Source organism: Phialemonium atrogriseum, assembly GCF_030411735.1.
Source record: "Phialemonium atrogriseum strain 8032-3 unplaced genomic scaffold QBC33scaffold_14, whole genome shotgun sequence".
In the NCBI taxonomy this organism is placed as follows: Eukaryota; Fungi; Ascomycota; class Sordariomycetes; order Cephalothecales; family Cephalothecaceae; genus Phialemonium; species Phialemonium atrogriseum.
Window position 1 is genome coordinate 307,030 of NW_026848151.1, and position 19,063 is coordinate 326,092.

The 19,063-nt window shown below is 57.1% G+C and overlaps 5 protein-coding genes across 5 annotated transcripts; 2 read left to right on the forward strand and 3 right to left on the reverse strand.

Annotated features, from left to right (window-relative positions):
• The first annotated feature begins 1,781 nt into the window (after positions 1–1,781).
• Positions 1,782–5,786, forward strand: QBC33DRAFT_87345 (KH domain-containing protein). Its single transcript, XM_060433144.1, has 7 exons — positions 1,782–2,744; positions 2,818–3,087; positions 3,150–3,611; positions 3,683–4,238; positions 4,314–4,435; positions 4,501–4,698; positions 4,764–5,786. Exons 1-7 carry the CDS (start codon positions 2,244–2,246, stop codon positions 5,592–5,594), a joined length of 2,940 nt encoding a protein of 979 aa, XP_060282967.1. The 5' UTR covers positions 1,782–2,243; the 3' UTR covers positions 5,595–5,786.
• A 585-nt stretch (positions 5,787–6,371) lies between these two features.
• QBC33DRAFT_492712 (uncharacterized protein) lies at positions 6,372–11,063 on the reverse strand. The gene has a single exon (XM_060425498.1). The coding sequence runs from the start codon at positions 10,573–10,575 to the stop codon at positions 6,724–6,726; it is 3,852 nt and encodes a 1,283-aa protein (XP_060282968.1). The 5' UTR covers positions 10,576–11,063; the 3' UTR covers positions 6,372–6,723.
• Positions 10,920–12,551, reverse strand: QBC33DRAFT_87370 (uncharacterized protein). The gene is made up of 2 exons (XM_060433145.1): positions 11,158–12,551; positions 10,920–11,096 (listed from the first exon to the last, which is right to left on the reverse strand). The coding sequence occupies exon 1, from the start codon at positions 12,454–12,456 to the stop codon at positions 11,326–11,328; it is 1,131 nt and encodes a 376-aa protein (XP_060282969.1). The 5' UTR covers positions 12,457–12,551; the 3' UTR covers positions 10,920–11,096; positions 11,158–11,325.
• Positions 12,552–13,613: 1,062 nt separating this feature from the next.
• Positions 13,614–14,648, reverse strand: QBC33DRAFT_578588 (uncharacterized protein; the record flags this gene model as incomplete). Its single annotated transcript, XM_060431077.1, has 3 exons — positions 13,614–13,818; positions 13,875–14,468; positions 14,563–14,648. 3 exons carry the CDS (start codon positions 14,646–14,648, stop codon positions 13,614–13,616), a joined length of 885 nt encoding a protein of 294 aa, XP_060282970.1.
• A 1,200-nt stretch (positions 14,649–15,848) lies between these two features.
• On the forward strand, positions 15,849–18,384 carry QBC33DRAFT_452123 (type I 3-dehydroquinase-domain-containing protein; the record flags this gene model as incomplete). Its single annotated transcript, XM_060424636.1, has 2 exons — positions 15,849–18,041; positions 18,139–18,384. 2 exons carry the CDS (start codon positions 15,849–15,851, stop codon positions 18,382–18,384), a joined length of 2,439 nt encoding a protein of 812 aa, XP_060282971.1.
• Positions 18,385–19,063: the final 679 nt, after the last annotated feature.

The window sequence follows — 19,063 nt, forward strand, 5'->3', positions numbered from 1 at the left end:
TGCCTAATAATAGGGTGAAAGGGAAAATGTGTGGGCTCTCAGGGACTCCCCGTGATGGGGCTTGCTCATCTAGAGATTGTGGAGAATCAGGTAAAGAAGACAAAGCATCGGGCTGGCGTCCCTAGTGCTGAGAACCTTCGTCGTTCGTTTTCGGAGCACCTCAAAGCTTTGCCAAGGCAACCCCTTCAATTGAGCAAAAAGTTTACGATCCATCACCTTTTCAGATCGGAACGGTAGCACAGTATGCTGTCAGAAGGAGCAGCTCCGCAACTGGCCGATAGGCTGGATAGCCAGGCCAACTCTCGGGATCCCTGTCCGAGGTGCACCGAGGATCCGTGGAAATGGAGATCTCGGCGGCTGTGTCGAATCACGGCGCGCAGACCGGCACAGAGTGACAGCTCCGGAGAATTCCTGGCACCTCGAACGTTTCCTGTTGGTCTGATAACAACAGAACGGAGAGACCTGCTCAACGTTTCGGGGAGGTGCTTTTTTTACTGTGCTTTATTTTTATTTATTTTCGTGTTCCGGCCTGTAATTGCTGTGTCTCACTTTGGTCCTGGTTAGGGTTGAGACTTTGAGGAATCTCCCGTTGCCGCTCTCTGCCCCTTGCTTAACTTGCTGCAAGCAGTGAATATTTTACACTAGAATACCCATATAGCTAAGGAGCAAGGCAGCTGAGATCCATACGGCCTTGTCAGTCGAGAACCCGAGACTTAAGGGATCTCACCTCTTGAATAAGCTACTTTTCCTCTATACAGCTACTGGTCGAATTCCATGGAACGGAGGTACCTACCTACCTAGGTATCTTATTAAGTGGTTATCTTAGACTTGGTGCGCAGGTGGTGCAACACACTGTGCTGGCAGAACTTCCGATACGTCGCTGCTGACGTGCATCTGTGGAGCACACCATAACTGAGGTACACGTAGGTAGACACTGCTATCCGAAGCTGCTTAAGATAGCTGAGCTCGCACCAACCCCAAGCACGCCAAGGTATTTGTTTTAAGGAGGAGCAGACTGTTCGCGTCAAGTATCCTTTCCTGAGAAATGTGGAACGTGGAACGGTGTCGATCACGGCCACGGAGAGCTGGATCGCCACGTAGTCCAAGATACAAGATCCCCTCACTGCCAACCCGGACACTAGAAAGTACGGATACCTCGAAGGCTCGAGCAGCCCAGTTACCTACGTATTATGTATCTATGATATGAAGGGCCGGATGGTGCGGGACTCGACTTGCATGGAGCTTTAGTAGGGAGCTGCCTTCCGAGGTAGCTGGCTCCACCTCATAAACAGGCACGAAAGGACAGGAGCTCAAATGTTGCATGCAGAGAGGACCATAAAAGATGGAAGGCCGATGCACCCCAAGCGAACAACCCTGACTCCTGAGAAGCATCACACCATGCATTTCGCGGCCCCGTATTGGGAATTGTGATGGGGCAGTTTTGTTTCGTCTCTGCAACTCTAACCCACGAAATAGCTAGCTACCTGCTATCTCATCAATTAGAGTACTGTAGATAGCAAGTAATCCATTAATGTCCCCTGAACCTAGTCAGAAATGCGTCCACCGTCGCCTTTCTTCCCCCAGAGGGCGACAACATGATCTCATCGCTCGAGCATCATTCGACAATTATGCTACATACGTACTAGGGCAGCGCTCCATCTATGCGTAGGTAGGGTACATACCTATTCGCAAATTCGCGGCCAGCTGGGATTGTAAAGGGTCTAACTCTATATATATGTATGTGGGAGGTAACTGGGACTAGCCCGGCCTCTTCCGCAGGGCCAGAAGTACCGCTGCCGCCAGGTTTGGACCATCGTTACTTCTTAGCTTCTGATGGATTCCAGCACAGCCCGATCCTCGACCTCGAGGAGTCACGTAATGCACAGTACATCCCTCACGTACTAGAAATCAGCACGGACCAGCCCACCCTCTCTCCCTGCTTCACTGCATTCCCTCTTCTCCACCAAACTTGGTTAGTCGGCCATCCAGTTCTTAACCTTCTCGCTCTCTTCCCACTGCTGCCGCTCCTCCAACTTTACCCCCTCCTCTGCGCACCTACAGGTCCCACGGAGGAAAAGAGCACACGACAACGCCTTTCCTTTCCCCTTCTCTGTGGCTTCTTCATATTCTGACCTTGAGATACCCCTTGCCTTTTCCCCTCTGTCTTCTCTTCTCTCCTTCGAATGCTCCCCGTATCTTGATTGGGTCTTCCTCAGTCCCTCCTTCGTCCCTTATCGTCCACCATGAATAAGCTGGCAAACATGCGTCACTGGTCCGAGAGGATGAGCCCCAACTTCGGCATGTCGCGACCGAATATGGGCATGCCAGGCATAAACCCTCACCAGAAGATTACCCCCCAGGGCGCCCCTCCGATAACCCCCACCCAACCCGTCGATACCTCCATCCACTACTCGTTCAACGTGCCCTTCGCGTCCGAACTTGCCGGCCCGGACACCGAGGACATCCTCTACGCCACTGCCGACGCCGTCATGCGATGGACGCACCCGGAAGACGCACCCGACGACGTACCCGTCTTCGAACTGCCTGTACATGCCCATAACCTTGCCCATCTGAGGAAGATATGCAAGGAGATATCCCAGACACAGCTCGTCATCGACGCCCATGTTCTCTCAACCGTACCCAAGCATGCCCGAGGACAGGTGACCACGGTGTGCCTCTCCGGCACGCCCGACATGGTCCACAACACCAGGGAGACCATCTTGAACGAGACGCCTCTCTCTCTCGTAGGTTCCCCTGCTTTTTCGTGGTCTCTTTATCTCTCTTCTGCCGTGGCTAAAAACTTTGTGTGACGAATAGCGTTGCACTACAGTCGATGTCGAGGGGGACCTCGTCTGCGACCTCGCTGCGGGCGTGCTGAAGAAGCCGGTGACCGATGTTCTCGACGACATATCTGTGTATTGCGGGGTGGACATCTTCCTGCTCGGCCCCAAGCTGACCCCTGTCGTGGATGGTCTGAATGGCGATGTGGAACTGCGAAGGGACCAACGTTGGCGAGTGGCCATCTATGGCGACCTCTTGTCCTCGGAGCACGCGAAGACTCGCGTGTTGATCCATATTGACAGATTGGTATGCGGATATCCGTTCCACAATTGCCCAGGCGAGCGAGATTGATGCTTACCACTGAACAGCTTGGGAGGATTGTCGATGGCCTGAAGTTGGAGCTGTCCCTCCATCAGCTGGTGTGCGGCCGTAATAGGAAGAACATCAAGCTCATCGAGTCGACCACCAATACTGCCATCTACTTCCCGCCACCTTTCTCTCAGATGTACCGCTACTGCCCTCCGAATGCCAAGCGGCGAGACCCCCAGGAGATATTCATCACCGGAGAGAACCCTCAGAGTATCGAGATGGCCAAGATCAAGTTGCGCGAGGTCTTCAACCAGCTGCGTATCTATGTAAAAGATGTGGCGCTTCCGTCGGCCAAGATCGATAACATCCTGCTCAGCCGGATGGACAAGGTCCGGAAGATACTCGAAGCTAACGGCACCTTTATTTTGTTCCCGCCTCTGGCTTCGAGGCAGACCGCCGTTAGGGTCCAGGCCACCGAGAACCTCCACGCTGAACGGACGGTTCGGGAATTGATGGCTTTGGTAAGAATTAACCAAGGAAGGGATCCGGATATATTGTGAGAGAGATGCGCCGCTAACCCTCGGACTTGTAGGTTGGTCAGTTCTACACGTCGTCTTGGTGGATCTCGCAGCCCGAGACTCGACAGTTCCCAAGCCCGAACGACATCCGCACGATGCTCGGCGATATTTGTGCCAACTCTGATGCCGATGTTTGCTTCGATAAGCTAACCTTTGCCATTACCGGCTCCGACGAGGCCGTCAAGTCCGCTCTGATGGTCATTTCCCACATCAAGTTTGTCGCGCAGTCCCAGTACCAGATTCGTGTCAAAATCGAGCTGGCCAACGAGCACAAGGAATTTGTGAGTGGCAAGAAGAACGGCAAGATCAACAAGATCATGGGGCAGAGCAATGTTCAGATCATGTTCGACAATTTTGGCGAGTATAACTTCAACATCGACGTCGTGGCCCAGAACTACGAATCCATGAAGCAGGGCTTGGGGCTGGTTGAACAGGAAATGCCCGCGTCCATCTCCTTCCACGTGCCTGATCAGTACCACAAGCGTATCATTGGCATTGGCGGCCAGCACATCCAGCGCATCATGAAGAAGCATTCCGTCTTCGTCAAATTCTCCAATGCCATGGATCGTGGTGAGTGCCGCCTTCCCGCCTGTCCGAGACTCTGTCTCTCGGTCTGTCTCGGCACCTTGCTAACATGGACGGCAGGTGGTATGGGCCGCGAGGATGATGACAACCGTGTCGACAACGTCATCTGCCGCACGCCAGCTCGCAACGCCCAGAATCTCGAGCTCGTCAAGACCGAGATTCTGGAAATGGTGGACCGAGTTGTGAGTTCCCATGCCATCAACCCCATGAGCAAACAGCAGCGTCTAACCGGTCGATTTCCGAGCAGGATTCCGAGGTCACGGCCCAGGTTGTCAATGTTGACCGATTGTACCATCGCCAACTCCTTACTCGTCTTGCCGAGATTGAGGCGCTCGAGAAGAAGTGGAACTGCAAGATCGTCTTCCCAAGCACCGAGCAGGCCAGCGACGAAGTCACTATTACTGGCCCACAGTGGCAGGTGCCCATGTGCGTCGATGAGTTCCTGGTAAGTCCAATCCAAAAGCAGTTGCCGAGACCCGTGGCTAAACAGCACGACTTTTTCTTACGCAGGGAATGGTTCCTGACAACCACGAGCTTGTTCTCGCTCGGTCTCCGCCTCTCATCAAATTCCTCGAGTCTCCCGAGTTTGTTCACAGCATTGTTCCAAAGCTGAAGAAGCAGCATGAGGTTGATGTCACGGTCCATGAGATTGCAGAGGAACGAACCGAAGAGGGGGGTCCAACCGTCACCCTCCTGTGGACCTTCACGCGCAACCACGCCGGTGAGCTGCGCGATGCGATCGATTTCCTTCAGGCCCAGATCACCACTGGCGGCGTTGAGCCGGTCGTTGTTCGAGGCTCCCTCCCTCGTCCAAAGTCGGATACGTTTGAGGACTCGCTGCCGTTCTTCGATTCTAAGCTCCTACAGCACGCTCCGGCATCGATCGCTACCGACTCGCCCACCAAGCCGTCATTCGACGATGTCGCTCGTGAGAGGAGCACCATCTTTGACAGGCTGCGCAAGCCAGGCAGCATGTCGACCATCTCGTCCTTCCTGGACCGAAGGAAGAATAGCTCTCATTCTGCCAACAACTCCCTTTTCAAGGGCTCGAGCAACGTGTCCAAGTCGTCTCTTATTTCCATAGAATCCACTCGCAGCTTCAATGCCGATCGAAACCCTTGGAACGACAGCGGCGTCAACCTCCCCGAGGAGGATAACCCCTGGCCGGCCCGCGCCTTTGTCAGCAATGGCAACGGCGCCGACCACAAGCTGGCCATCCCGCAACCCGGCGATGTCACCCCTCGCCACAATACCCGACAGTCCGCCGACAGCGGGCGTCCTTCAACGTCTCATTCTACGAATTCAGGATACCCCGGTCCCCATTTGGGACCTTTCCGTTAGATTTCCATTCTCCCCTCCCCCCGCTTCAAAGAGTATTAGAACGACGGAGGCGTCCTTCTCCATTCTACGTAAGCGAAAAAAAGAAATACCCTACGGCTGGATATACCCTGGCGTACAATACCCCGGTTGTGTGCTGGTGTTGCTGCTTTGATGATGCATTTGCTCAGCTATTTGTACTCGCGTTTCCTTGATTGTTCTGGCTTCTGTTTCCTACTCTGCTGCCTCTTGTTGTTTTTCTCTTTTCTTTGCCTCTGCAGTTCTGAACGTGTTTATTCATCACGCCTGCACGATGGATGTCCGTTCTCTATACCCTCAACTGCAACATGACTTGATGTACGCAGGTCAGCAGCCCGATACGCGCGAGGATGACTTGTCCAAGTCTGCATGCAAGAACGGGCCAAAAGCGACGTTATACCAAAAAACGTGGGTGAATCTTGTCAACGAGACCTAAAGGAAACAAGGTCGGGTGCTCAGTGCTTTCTCTCTATACTATACATGGCGTCGGTTCTGCTGCATTTCTGTTTCCCAGTTTTTATATCACCTCAGTACTGTCGCTTTCGTTGAACCTGGCCTCCGGAGAGATGCAGGTTAAGATTCCAAAAGCAAGACGGGTGGTGTTGGAGTGATCCCGGTGCGGAGATAGAAGGATGGGAGGGTGGCATTTCAGTCTCTTGTTTGTTCGTGGATTGGTTTGGAGGTGGAAGGAAGTACCAGTGAAGATTGCGTGGGAGTGGGAATTAGGGGGGAGCGTTGGCGCGAAGGATTAGGGTTGGTTGGGCTGATTGAGGGTGATGAACACACAAGATGTAAAGGATACATCCAGTCTCGACGAAATACGATGTGATACCCCCGGTTCGGTCAAAGGTCTTTCTCTCTCTTTGTGTGCACCAGGCTGTTGACCGAAGGGTTCGACTTGCAAGGGGATAGTGGCCCGGATCTTGAGGCAGCAACTGGCCTTCCAGAATGGAGACGATGGGCTATCGGTGCTCGAGACATGATAAGTATGGAACGTGGGGATCCAAGGTGGGACGCGAGGATGATGTTCTCTGGTGTATCTATGTATACACAAATATGCATATACGTCATACAATACACACACATATATATACAATCAGTCCCCCCCGTCCATCTATATCCCACTCCCAAACACGTCGTCCTTCCTCGTCCGCTTCTCCCACACAAGGACGCCGTCGGTCTTGCGCTTGAAGTAGAGGATCCGGTGCTGGGGGATGAACTCCTCGTCCGTCTGCTCGGTTCGCCAGGCGTCGAGCGCCTTCTCCTGCGCCCCGACGAAACGGTCCTCGTACCCGACGACGTAGTCGCCGCTGTCCAGGCCCGGGTCCCACCTCAGCCGGTTCATCACGTCCGCGGCCGTGCGGAGCTTCTTCCCGGGCTCCATCCTCGGGAGGGGCGGCGGCGTCTGCGCACCCTTCCTGCCCTTGTTCTTCTTGTTCTTCTTTCTCCTCGCGTAGTCGTCATCGCCGTCCCCCTCTTCTCCTTCCGTCCCCCAAATCCGATCCTCTTCCTCCTCCTCCTCCTCCCCCTCCTCGTCATTGTCATCGTCGTCATCCGTCTCCTCCTCCCCGGGCGCGTACTCACCCCACTCGCGCGCGTCGACGACCATGTCCTCGTCCAAGTTGCCCCTCTCCACGAGGTCGGCACCGACCCAGCAGCTGCGGGCGTCAAAGTATCGCGCGTCGCCGCGGATCTGCTCCTCGAACCGCCGCAGGACGGACCGCAGCTCCCCCTCCCCCTCCACGTCGGCGGCGGCGGCGGTGGTGGTGGAGATCCTTGGTTGTACGTCCCCGCCGGCCCGGTCGAGCCCGATCAGGTAGTGGCCCTGGTACTCGCAGGAGCCGGCCGCTTCGGCAGATTCCTGATGCTGCTGCTGTTGTTCTTGTTGGTGTTGTTGTTCCCCCGCTGCGGCGGCGGAGGCGGACTCCCTGACGAAGCGCGCGGGCCAGATGCGCGCGTGGACGGCCGGCAGGCGGCGGTGGAGGTCGACGAGGAGCATAACGAGGCGGCTCTCGAGCCAGCCGGCGAGCTGGATCCCCCTGGAGAGGGATGCGCCCCAGTACTGCAGGTCGACGCGGACGTAGGTCCCGTAGGAGGCAAGGAAGTCGGCCACGCCGCCCCCGCCGCCCCCGCCGCCCCCGCCGTCGCGGAGGAACTGCGTCCACGTCCCGCCCCGGGGGGAGCGGCGGATGCGCTCGTCGGCTAGCTTGAACTCCTCGGCGATGGTGCGCACGGTCAGCGCCGAGGCGGCGTGGGCCGTGTTGAGGCTCGGGGGGAAGTAGCCTAGAATGGCGAGGGGCTCGCGGGCCGTGCGGGTGTAGGGGAGGCGCTGCCTGTGGAAGAAGGGGTCGAAGGCCATTTTGCTCTTCCAGTCGAAGGAGGCGTAGTGGTTGAAGAAGGTGGCGAGGATGACGGGGAGGGCGGGAGAGGCCGCGGAGCCGGCGTCGTGGGCGAGCAGCTTGTAGACGCGGGCGAGCAGGATCGAGATGTGGAAGCCGCCGAGGAAGCCGAACTTGGCAGAGAAGATGCCCCGTGACACGGCCCAGGCCCGGATCAGCCGGTGGGCGACGCGGAACTTGTCTAGGTCCGGGACAGACCGCCGGAGGTAGTCAAGGTCGCGGATGGCCTTGAGCTTGGACAAGGTCGGGACCGGCAGGCTCCAGATGGGGTTCGAGAGGGGCAGCTTCAAGGCATGGGGCCAGTTCTCGGCGATGGAGGTCGCGGGGCAGTACTGCAGATCCACCTTGATTCCCAGGATTTCAAGCTCCAGCATCGTGCCGGTGTTCGCCCTGACTCTTCGCAGGACTTTGACTCCTCCGCCGCTTGCTTTCCTCAGCCGTTGGCTTGCGAGAGCGAAGAACGTCTTGGCGCTGAATGGCCCGATGCAGAGGCAGTCGATATCCGATGATGTGGTCCAAACGCCCAGTCCGTACGAACCGACGGGGACAATAATGACGGATGCTCGTGACTTGGAATAGGAAGGGTTGTCCCCTGACCCCCCCCCTTGCGTCTCGAGCAAGACTCGCTTTAGGAGATCGAGCACCGACTGTCGCTTCTCAACCTCTTCCTCGGACGGGAAGAGGCCGAGTTCCTCGAGGCAGTCCTCTACAGCCCCATCGCCCGAAAGTCGTCCCAAGGCAGGCATCGGGTGCACCGGGACGACCAGGCTGCTGACCTCGTCGGAGAGCCGATCCAACTCGGCGGGTCGGACCGTCATGACGCAGCGGACCCCCCAGTGATCGCTGGCATAGGTGGGCTCGGCGCCCTCGTCGCTGCTGATTCTCTCCTTGAGAAAGCCGAACCTGTTGAAGCGCGAAATGGCCAGGGCGCCCTCTCCCCGCACGAGAATCCTGTCGTATCTCTGCGGGCGCATGTTGTAGCCGCTTCCGACGATACCCGCCGCCACCTCGTTGACGGTCGGGTCGTACGTCGCGCCTTGCTCGCCGTCGACGACGTCCTGGGCCAATCCCTGGTTCTGGACCTGGCCCTGCTCCCCGCCGGAGTGGTCGCCGTCCTCAAGCCGAGATACAGCCCAGGCGTCGGCAAGTTTCGCCTGCGAGAACATGTGCTCGAAGCCGGCTAGGACGCCGGCGCTGTGAGCCGAGATCGCCTTCTTCCTCAAGGCCCCGTCGATTGAGAAGGAGGACGTGCTAAGGTTAAAATCACCTGTGAGGATCCATGGGTTTTCCGGGTATGACTTGGACAGATATTTCAGAATCCTCTGGACGTCAATCTTCTTGTCAGCTATGGCGCCGTCCGTCAAGCCACAGGTCAGATGAACGGCTGCGAGGACGGTGGGCAAGAACACCTGGCCCTCCCACTTCCCGATGTCCTTGAACCTGGCAACGATGGAGGCCTTGTGTTTTCGGCGGAAGGACACCCATTCCCAGTCGAACGCCCACCTGCTCAGGACGAGGATATTGAGGTGGCTCGGGAGCGGCTCGATGTCGGCTTGGTCGGGAGGTCCGTGAGACGTGAAAGGATACAGCTTGCGGACACCCTCGTCCTTGAGGAGGTAGGACAGGAAATCGTCGGTCGCTTCCTGAAGCACTAGTACGTCGGCCGATGCCTGCGCCGAGAGGATGTTCTTGATGATAAGGGGGTACCTGGCCTGCGAAGGTGGCCAGGAGAACTCACCCAGGACATTGTAGCTGGAGACAACGAGCTCCTTGGGCGGTTCAGTGGAATCCAGCTTCGAAGAGGAAAACGGCTGCCACAACCTGGTCTCGTCGTCGAGATAATAAGGGGGCCTGGTCTGGAGCTGGTCTCTCTCTCCAGCCTCGCCCCCATTACTCGAAGATGAAGCTGCCCATCCCGTCTCGTAGAAACCTCGAGGCTCCGCGTGGCGTGTGAGGGAGCAGCCCGTGGACAGGTTGATTATGCCCCATAGTTTCATCCGGCTCACCGCACTGCCGTCTATCTGCATCCGTTCCCGGACGAGGACGCATATTGTGCCGGCATCCCACTGTAGAGTGGGCATGAGGCCGATTTTGTTCAGCAGGAACTTGTGGGCGCTTGAGTTGACATCCTCGCTCTGGGCAACAGTCATGTGCAAACGATAATTTCCCTCGGGATGTCCCAACGACTGCAGGATAGTCCGCCGCAACTTGTTGATCTCGGATGTACGTTCGCTATCGCTGTCGCATCGGAAGAGCGTGTTATCATGCCTACGAGTAAAGACATCGGCGGCGTTCAACGAAATGTGCACCGACGGTTCTCCCCTCTCCTCTTTCCAACGCTGCAGTCCGTCTTGGATAAGCTTGGCTGCCCGATACAGACTATCCGGGCGGACAAACGGGTAGACTAGGTTAACATGCGGCGGCCAGTTCCCATATGCCTTGTCGTAGAGGGCCCGAAATCGATCAATGGACGGCCAATCATCTTGATCAGGAATGAAGCATAGAGCCGTGTCGTGTGAGTTGATGGAGATAGCTCCAGAGTCTGAAAAAGTCTCGGCAGCTGCCATGGCGTGGTTTCGTTGTTTGTTGATCCTGAGGTGAGCTTCTTCGGATTTGATGAGGTAGTTGGTGGACGTGCTATGCAGTCCGTTTGCCTTGCGATGGCAGCTTGTAATGAAGTCTTGAATTAAGAAGCAATGAGAAAAGACAACGCTTGCTGGCAGACAGAAACTGTCTATGACCACTCTCAGAGAATGGGGATGATTGGGGATCTTATTAAAATACAACTTCCTCTGCAGTATCAGACAAAGCTCAATTGAAATTACGCCTAGCAACTGCGGCGGGTGACTCCCAGCAGCTATGGTGAATCACACTGAATCAATTCATATGAAGCCCAGCTAATTACCTGGGAATATTGGCCGGTGACTCACCAGCCTCCCATGCTGGGCTGTGCCGGCCAGGGGCATGAGGATAGACCCGCAGTTGATGGAATTGATCAGAGACGAAGTTGGGCACAAGTATAGGCGAAGATAGTTGTGAAGATGATTGGCATTCCTGAGACCGCTGAGCCTCGTTTTACAATTATAATCTGCCAACTTGATGAGATTTCCAAGTTATGTATGAGCTCTTCGCCCGCCAGAAATCCTCACCAAGTAACCCGCCCACCACCAAACTCCAACGCCGTGAAATGGTTGCCCTACAAGGTCCAGTGTGGAAAGAGAATACGCCATATGAAGCAAATATGCCATGCGAAGCAAACACGCCATGCGAAGCAAATACGCTGGGTGAAGATCAAGCCAAGCGCCCACATCCTCGCATCAGTATTCCGGGCCCCAGTCAACAGTAGACAAGCCCTTCCCGACACCTTCCATTATAGCCTCGAGCTTGTCCTCGTTGGTGACCCAGCCGTGGCGCTTGGTGGCGATGGCATACCTGATCGGGTCCTTCCACTCCTTCCACCACGTCTCCTCGCTCTGGACGATGCACCGCCGGTCTGGCTCCCCATTCCTGTGCGTCGCGAACGGCCACACCGCCTTGGCGACCTCGTACTTCCTCTTGCCCGAGAAGAGCGTCGTGACCGAGGTGAAGAACTTGTTCACCTTATCCGGGTTCTGCACCACCACCTTTGCGTGCGTGACAGGGAACGAGACTGACACGACGCCCTTGTAATCCGTCGACGCGATCATGCTCCTGATCTGGCCCTCGATCCACCCAACATCCATATTAGCGACAACGCGCTCGAGCGCAAAGCTCTTGACGGGTCCGGGGTCCTCGATGAACCGGCGCGCCCACTCCTCGAGCCCGCCGTCGGGCCCCACCGACGGCTCGGCCGCAGGCCTCAGGCCGCCGCGCATGGCGGCCTCGCCGTCGCCCACGCAGCGGATGTAGTCCATCCGCCGGCGCGGGTCCTCGGGCACCAGCAGGCTCATCAGGTTCAGCCTGACAGCGAAGTCGACCTTGTGGCTGCCGCGCCGCCCCGTGATGTGCACCTGCGGCTTGGGCGGCACCGACGACTGCGCGCGCATCAGCGACACCAGCGCGCTGACGTTGCTGGACAGGTATGGCGCCGTGCTCTTGATGGTTGTGCGGTCCGCCGAGAGCTCGAACAGCGGCGGCGAGTATAGCCGGTAGTCCAGCAGCGGGAGGCCGGGGTATTTCTGCGGCCCGCTCCGGGGGGCCCGCTGGGTGGCCAGCGTCACCTGGGAGCTGCTGGATGGGCCTGAGTATGGGGGTGGGGTGGGCACGCCGTTGGCGTCATGGTTGCCGTCGGCGTGCCGTTCAATGTCCAGATCCAGGATCTGGTTGGCGCCGCTGAACCCTGATGCGGCTCCCAGGGACGTCGGTGTCGGTGTCGGTGTCAGCGCCGGTTCTGATTGCTGGCGAGTGGCCTCGGAATGTTGCTGCAGCTGAGCCTTTTCAAGTGCGACAGAGTGTCCCGGTGTGTCCATCTCTGCTTAAAAAGGTCCGCCTCGGACTTGCTGGCCTCTAAAGGACTGGCCCCCGCCGGATTGAACTCTTCAAGATTGAGACCTCAGCTGCTGGAGAAATTGAGATCCTAAAGCGTTTTCTGAGAGAAGATTCCACCAGTCCAACAAATGTTGGGCTGACGGGACTTCATAGGTTCAGCAGGGGCTGCAGCTTACGTAGATCTTGCTCTTGCGCCTCGCTGCATCATACTGACTACGGCTAGATCGGCCTGACGAAGCTGTGGGGCACAGCTCGCTGACTTACGAATCCGCACATATCCGATGACGACCTCAGCACGTCCAATCAGATTATAGAATCTAGTTGCATCTGTCTTACTAAACGCCTTTCTCTCCTTCTTAATACCATATTTCTGTAAATGCATAACTTGACTTCCCATGCGTTCTAGTTTGCTGGTGGCACGAGTTAGAGAATGGGATGGGACTGAGGAACATGCAGATACCTATTTCTTTGACCCTCGGCATGCCCGCAGTCCACGAGGGTGATCAGCACTGCCTAGGTACCTATCTATGAAAGCCAACCTATGTAGGTGGGTACAATAGACGGTGCCTAGGTAGGTACCTAGTTCATCAGGCAGCCACCTAGGTAGTTAAGCAGCAGCCATGCGAGACTGGGGGATCTTCTGCCCTCACTGCCCACCGTCGCAGCAATGATGGCCGGTACGTGATTTCCCTTTTCCTTTTCCCATTCAACTGTCCAAACAGTCTTCTAAAAGGGGATGACGCTGCTGCGTTACACTGTTCCCCGACTAGACACTTGACAGGACATCGCACTAGTAACTCTCCGAATATGTACCGCAGAGGCGCGCATTGAGGCGTGGATGGGGCACTGTTGGGGTGTTAGTGACAATGGCGACTGCTCCAGAATCATATCCTAACCTAATGGCTCAACATCCGACCATGCCAGCACCACACCACGTCTAAAGACGGGTGCAAGTTATGGTCTTTGGTGCCATGGCGTTATCTTGTGGTTGCTGGAGGAAAAGGGGCGGGAAAGAGGCCTGATCTGTGTGTGGGCCGTAAGATAATCTCAAGACGCCATGAACAGCCCACGGGAAGTACTCGTTCCAATTCAGTGACCCAGGCGTAATGTGAAGGACATCATCACAATCCGACTTGGTTTAGGTCCTTTGGGACGAGTCATCAAAGGAGCGGCCCATGAGCAACTCGTAGTAGACTCTCTGCTCCGCATCCGTGCCCAGCTCGTGGTCCAAGTCAGGGGGCTGGAGGATTTGTTCTGGATTAGAGCCAATATCGTAAAAATCGGCAATTGTCTCATTTGGAGCGAAACCGAGGGGAGCCAGCGTTTGTGAGGCATGAGACGATCTGCCTCTGGGTTAGTTGGGCGACACAGAGTATAGAAGGGCCGAGACGGGACGTACGATCGAGCTGCATCCTTGGCCACAATATCGGAGAGCGAGGTAGGCTCCCTGATAACAGGCTGCTGCGGAGCCGTCACGCTCCTCCTCCTCCTCGTCAGGTCTATATCGGCAGGACCGAAGGAGGAGCGGCTGGTCCGGCTAGGCGAAAATTTGGGAGCATATGGCTTCCCCCGGGGTACTGGAAAGGGGTCCATTTCTAGCACACTGTCCCTGGGCTCTTCTGCTTCTTCTCCCTCAATGCTGGCCGTAGTGGAGCTGCTAGGGAAGAAGGACTTGAAAACGGTGCTCTGCTGCCATTTCTGAATCAGGGCGTCTTGTTGGGCAGGATCCTTGACGGACTTCAAGAGAAATCTGCCATTCTCGCTCCGGAGATGGCCCTCGATCAGGGCATCCAGACCTGGGATGGCGCCCAGGACAACCCCCCAAGCGGCTGCGCTCTCCTTGTAGGTGTTGAGCGCAGTGCGGTAACCCTTCTGAGGCCCACGCCGCTTGGTGGGTCGCAGATAACTACACGGCTTGTTATGCTTCTCGCACACGCCACACCGCGGCTTGCCATTGTCACAGGGCTGGTGGTTTAGATGGCAGTAGTCGCAGCTATGTCTTAGTCAGAATCCCGGACTGTGTGTATGGGCTCGGGTTGAGCGACGGATGAACGGATAAGGTAGTCTCATGCTGAGCTGGAACTTACGCCCGGGAAGCTTTCTTCCGTTTACGGGGATTCACGGGAGTCTCACTGCGGGCATCCGCTCCGGCGTCGCTCGTGGATGGCGGCATCGCCGGTTGGGCCGGCGGCACATCTGCCACCAATATCTCCGCAGCATCGAGCTCCATTTTCCGAGATGCGGGTTTAATGCCTCATGGCCCAGGCCAATTCGGAGGCAGGCGCGTTCCTTCTCGAGGAGGAACCGCTCAGAGCAGAGGGCGGGTCGTTGAGCCTGGATGTCGACGGAATTGTGGTCGAGGTCGGTTGCCGTTCTCAAAATAGTAGTGGTCAACAATTCCATTGGATGCCAATTGGAGGGGCACACACGCGCAAGGTTCTCGGCCCTTGGGATGGAGGTAACGAACCCAATTCCGACGCTAACTTATGTATGCACAGTACAGTACCTACCTTACCTAACTACCTAACCAGGTACATACCTTAGCGGGCTTGGTGACTTCGCTTCCCTGGTCCCACACTGCCGGGGCTTGAAGAAAAGCCGAGCAGCTCCTACCTACCTAAGGTAACCACCTAACCCAGCCGCCCAGGGATATTTACAGATAGATAATGGTGGAAGGGTAGGCAAAAGTCTATCATGGTAGGTGAGATAGGAATGCCAAGGGAGTGTGTGATCTTTGTGTGGTTGGCTCTCTCTTTTCTCTGCTATCCTAACCGGGGAATGTCGGCAGTTACCTAGACCGGTGTCCGTCGGCGCACCGGCCCTTGCATCGGATATTCACATGGATTGAAGGATGCCAGGTCTAGAAGTAGTTCAATTCATTCGCAGTGCATCTATCCGGGCATCTCCAGTCAAGTAATGCGGCACTAGATCTCTTTTCGAGCCTTTTCTCGAACGGGATAACCTTGGGTGTCAACTGGAGTAGCAGGCGGGGTCGGATCAGTCAGTCTATAACAGAGGGTCTACAATTTTCCCGCTCACCAATCCCGAGTGATCTGCCGACCGGAAGACATGTATGAATGACGGCCGTCAATATCAGACTTCGCACCTTGGATTGTCGGGCAATGAAGAAGCCCGCAAAGGTCCTGCCCTTCCCCTCATTCTCCGTGGCGCTGTTGCATCTCTGTAAAAACGTTATGGGATCGATGAGATGACCCAGACACCGAATCGAGAAGACTCCGAACCTCCCGAACCTGGCCCGGAAAGCTGGTTTACTCCCCGTCTCTGGTGCTAACTGCCCTCCGATCGGGAGGCTGTCCTTGTAGTGTCGTCTTCTGAGAGCAAGCCCAGGAAGTGGCCATTTCCAACCATCGTCATGGAAGTCCCGAAGAATGAGAGGTTCTTTGGGCCCGATGCGTCCATCGTCCTGGTCGGCTGCCGGGGGGCCGGGAAGCGCTCACTGGGCTTCATGGGAGCCATGCATCTGAGACGGCGGCTGGTCACCGAGGATCACTATTTCGAGAAGGCCACCGGTCTTACTCGTGGCAAATACCTCTCCAGGCACGGCAAGGACGCCTTTGCAAGCCGGAACATCGACGTGTTCAAGCACATGCTGGACTCCAACCGGACCAAGTGTATTATTGAGTGTGGCATGACCAGCCTAACCGAGGAGGCCCAAGCCGCTCTGAGATCCTTTTCCCAGGCCAATCCTGTCGTGTACATCCACCGGGAACCGGAGATTATAGTGCGCCTCCTCGATGACACCGAGGCGGAGCCGCTCTTGGAGGCAGACAAAACCCACAGGAGTTGTTCCAACCTTGAATACTTCAACCTCTATGATTCCTCGAGCGGTCGCGCTGGGTCGGTATCGGGTACGACAACCCCGTCAGACGTCCAGCCACCTCCGCCTTCAAAGCTTCTGTCCGCAAGACAGGATTTTACAAAGTTCCTCGACCTAATCACGGGCAAGGGCGGTACTCGCGCCTGGCTTGAAACCCCTTTCTCCCTTGACGCTATCCCACCCGAGTATAGGTCATATTCTTACGCACTCCGGCTCCGGCTCTCGTATCTCATCGACATGGACCTTGAATGGGAGGACTTTGAGGCCCGGGGCGACTGCGTCGAGCTAATCATTGACACCTGGCCGGACGATCTCCTAACCATCGTCGCGGAGCAGGTCGCGTTGATAAGGAGGAAGCTGGGCGTCCCTATCATCTATCATGTCGAAGAGAACCCCCGTGGTGAGAGACGCAGAACGGAGGAGGAGAGAAATCGCATGGATACCGAGCTGCTGGGGCTTGGACTTCGGCTCGGCGTGGACTACTTGAGTCTTGATCTCCAGAGAGACGCAACTCTGGTGAACCGTATCCTCCGGCACAAGGGGAGATCCAAGATCATTGGCAACTACTGGTACATGGGGCTCGGCTCCCTGCCCTGGACAGACGACCGGCAGCTGGAGAACTACCAGCGAGCGCAGGCACTCGGCTGCGATATCGTGCGCATGGTCCGGTTTTGCACGGGCGACAGCGCGGTGGAGAGGCTGGAGGAACTCCGATCGAGGATACAAGACACCATCCCAGACCCCAAACCCCCCCTAGTGGCCTACGACTTCTCCGTGCTCGGCATCAGGACGCCCCTGCAGTCGCGCATTCTCAACCCCGTCAAGCACCCGGCGGTCGAGAACGAGAGAGACCACCTGGCGACGGTATGCACCTACAGCAACTCCTTCGAGCAGCTCTTCCACAACTTCCTGCTAGACCCGCTGCAGTTCTACGTGGCCGGCGCCAACGTGTCGTACTCGCTGTCGCCGACGATGCACCACGCAGCCTACGACTTCTCGGGCATGCCTCACACGTACCAGCCGCACACGTGCACGACGCTCGACGAGCTGAACCGGATCTGCACGAGCGACAGCTTCGGCGGCGTCAGCCTCGCCGCGCCGTTCAAGGTGGCCATGATGCCGCACCTCAAGATCAAGAGCCACCACGCCAGCGTGATTGGGGCCGTCAACGTCATGCTCCCGCTGCGCGGCCGCACGAGCTTCATCCTCGACCACGCCAACTCGCGCAACAAGGCCGGCCCCGCCCGCGAGTTCTACGGCGACAACACCGACTGGCGCTCCATCCACACGTGCCTGCGCCGCGCCATCACCCCGCGCAACTACGTCCAGCCCTCCAAGACGACGGCCCTCGTCGTCGGCGCCGGCGGCATGGCCCGCGCCGCCATCTACGCCCTCTTCCAGCTCGGCTGCCGCAACATCTTTGTCTACAACCGCACCGTCGCCAACGCCGACGCCGTCGCCGCACACTTCAACGACTGGGCCGCCACCCAGGTCTTCGGGCCCGGTCAGGGGCAGCCGCAGGTGAACGGCTCCGCCGGGCCCGCAGGCCAACAACACCAGCTATGCCACGTCCTCCCGTCCACCTCCCAGCCCTGGCCCCAGAACTACCAGCTCCCCACCATGGTCGTCTCGTGTGTCCCCGCCACGAGCGTGGACGGCAGCCCGCCAGCGGATTTCGAGATGCCCCTGCAGTGGCTGAAGAGCCCGACCGGCGGCGTCATCGTCGAGGTTAGTTCAAGACAATTCCCCCTTCTTGACCCAACCCACCCAAACTCCCCAAATCCCAGGAAAATGAAATTGGTTTCCCCCTGCTAAACATAAACAGCTCGCCTACGAACCCCTAGTGACCCCACTAGTGGCGCAGATGCAGGCCTTCCGCGACGTCGGCGGCAGCGGGGGCGGCGGGGCGTCGCCCTCGTGGGTGGTCGTCGACGGGCTCGAGGTCGTCAGCGAGATGGCCATTGAGGCCTTTGAGCTGATGACGGGCCGCATGGCGCCCAAGCGCCTCATGACCGAGACCTGCCGGCGCGCCTGGGAGCAGCAGCAGCGGGATGCGTCGTCGGCTTCATGAGGGGTGTTTCGGTGGAGGAGGGAGGGCGGGGGCGGGAGCCGGGGGGGGGGGAGGACTGATTGGTTTTAAAGGCACAGCGATCCCGGGGAGCATGGCGGTTATGGAGAAGGCGTTGATGTGTTGGTGCAATGGCGCCTAGTTTCTGGTGATGATGGAATGAGTCGCCGGGTCTTGGCCGCAATATACCAGTATCCCTTTATTTTGTTACTTCTTCCCATGATGTCTGTTCTGCCAGAGCGAAGAGTTAGAAGGACCATCCATCACCGGGCTCCTTGTCACTAAAGTCTCTGGACAGGCGTAATGTTTGGTGTACTAGTAGTAGGAGACAGTCCACGCGCTAGCAACCATTTGACAAGTAGAGTTAAATGCATTACTTATATCGTGTGGAGGCCATGAACGCTGTCAGTGCTCCGAGGATCTCGATTCTACAAGGAGGAAAAAGGTCGAGCGCACTCCATGCGGCGTCCAGCCATACTTCCCTGGCCATGATCAAACCCAACTCCAATGGCCCGGGTTAAGCCAAGACGTCCCATGTTCCAACCGTCCTACAAAAAGTACAAGTTCCAACAATAGCGCCCGAAGTCCCAAGAATGCTTGCCTCGCAGCAGACGGTCACCGTGTGATGTGACTCATGATCATGACCATGGTCGGAAAGTCCCATGCTGATACCACGCTCGAA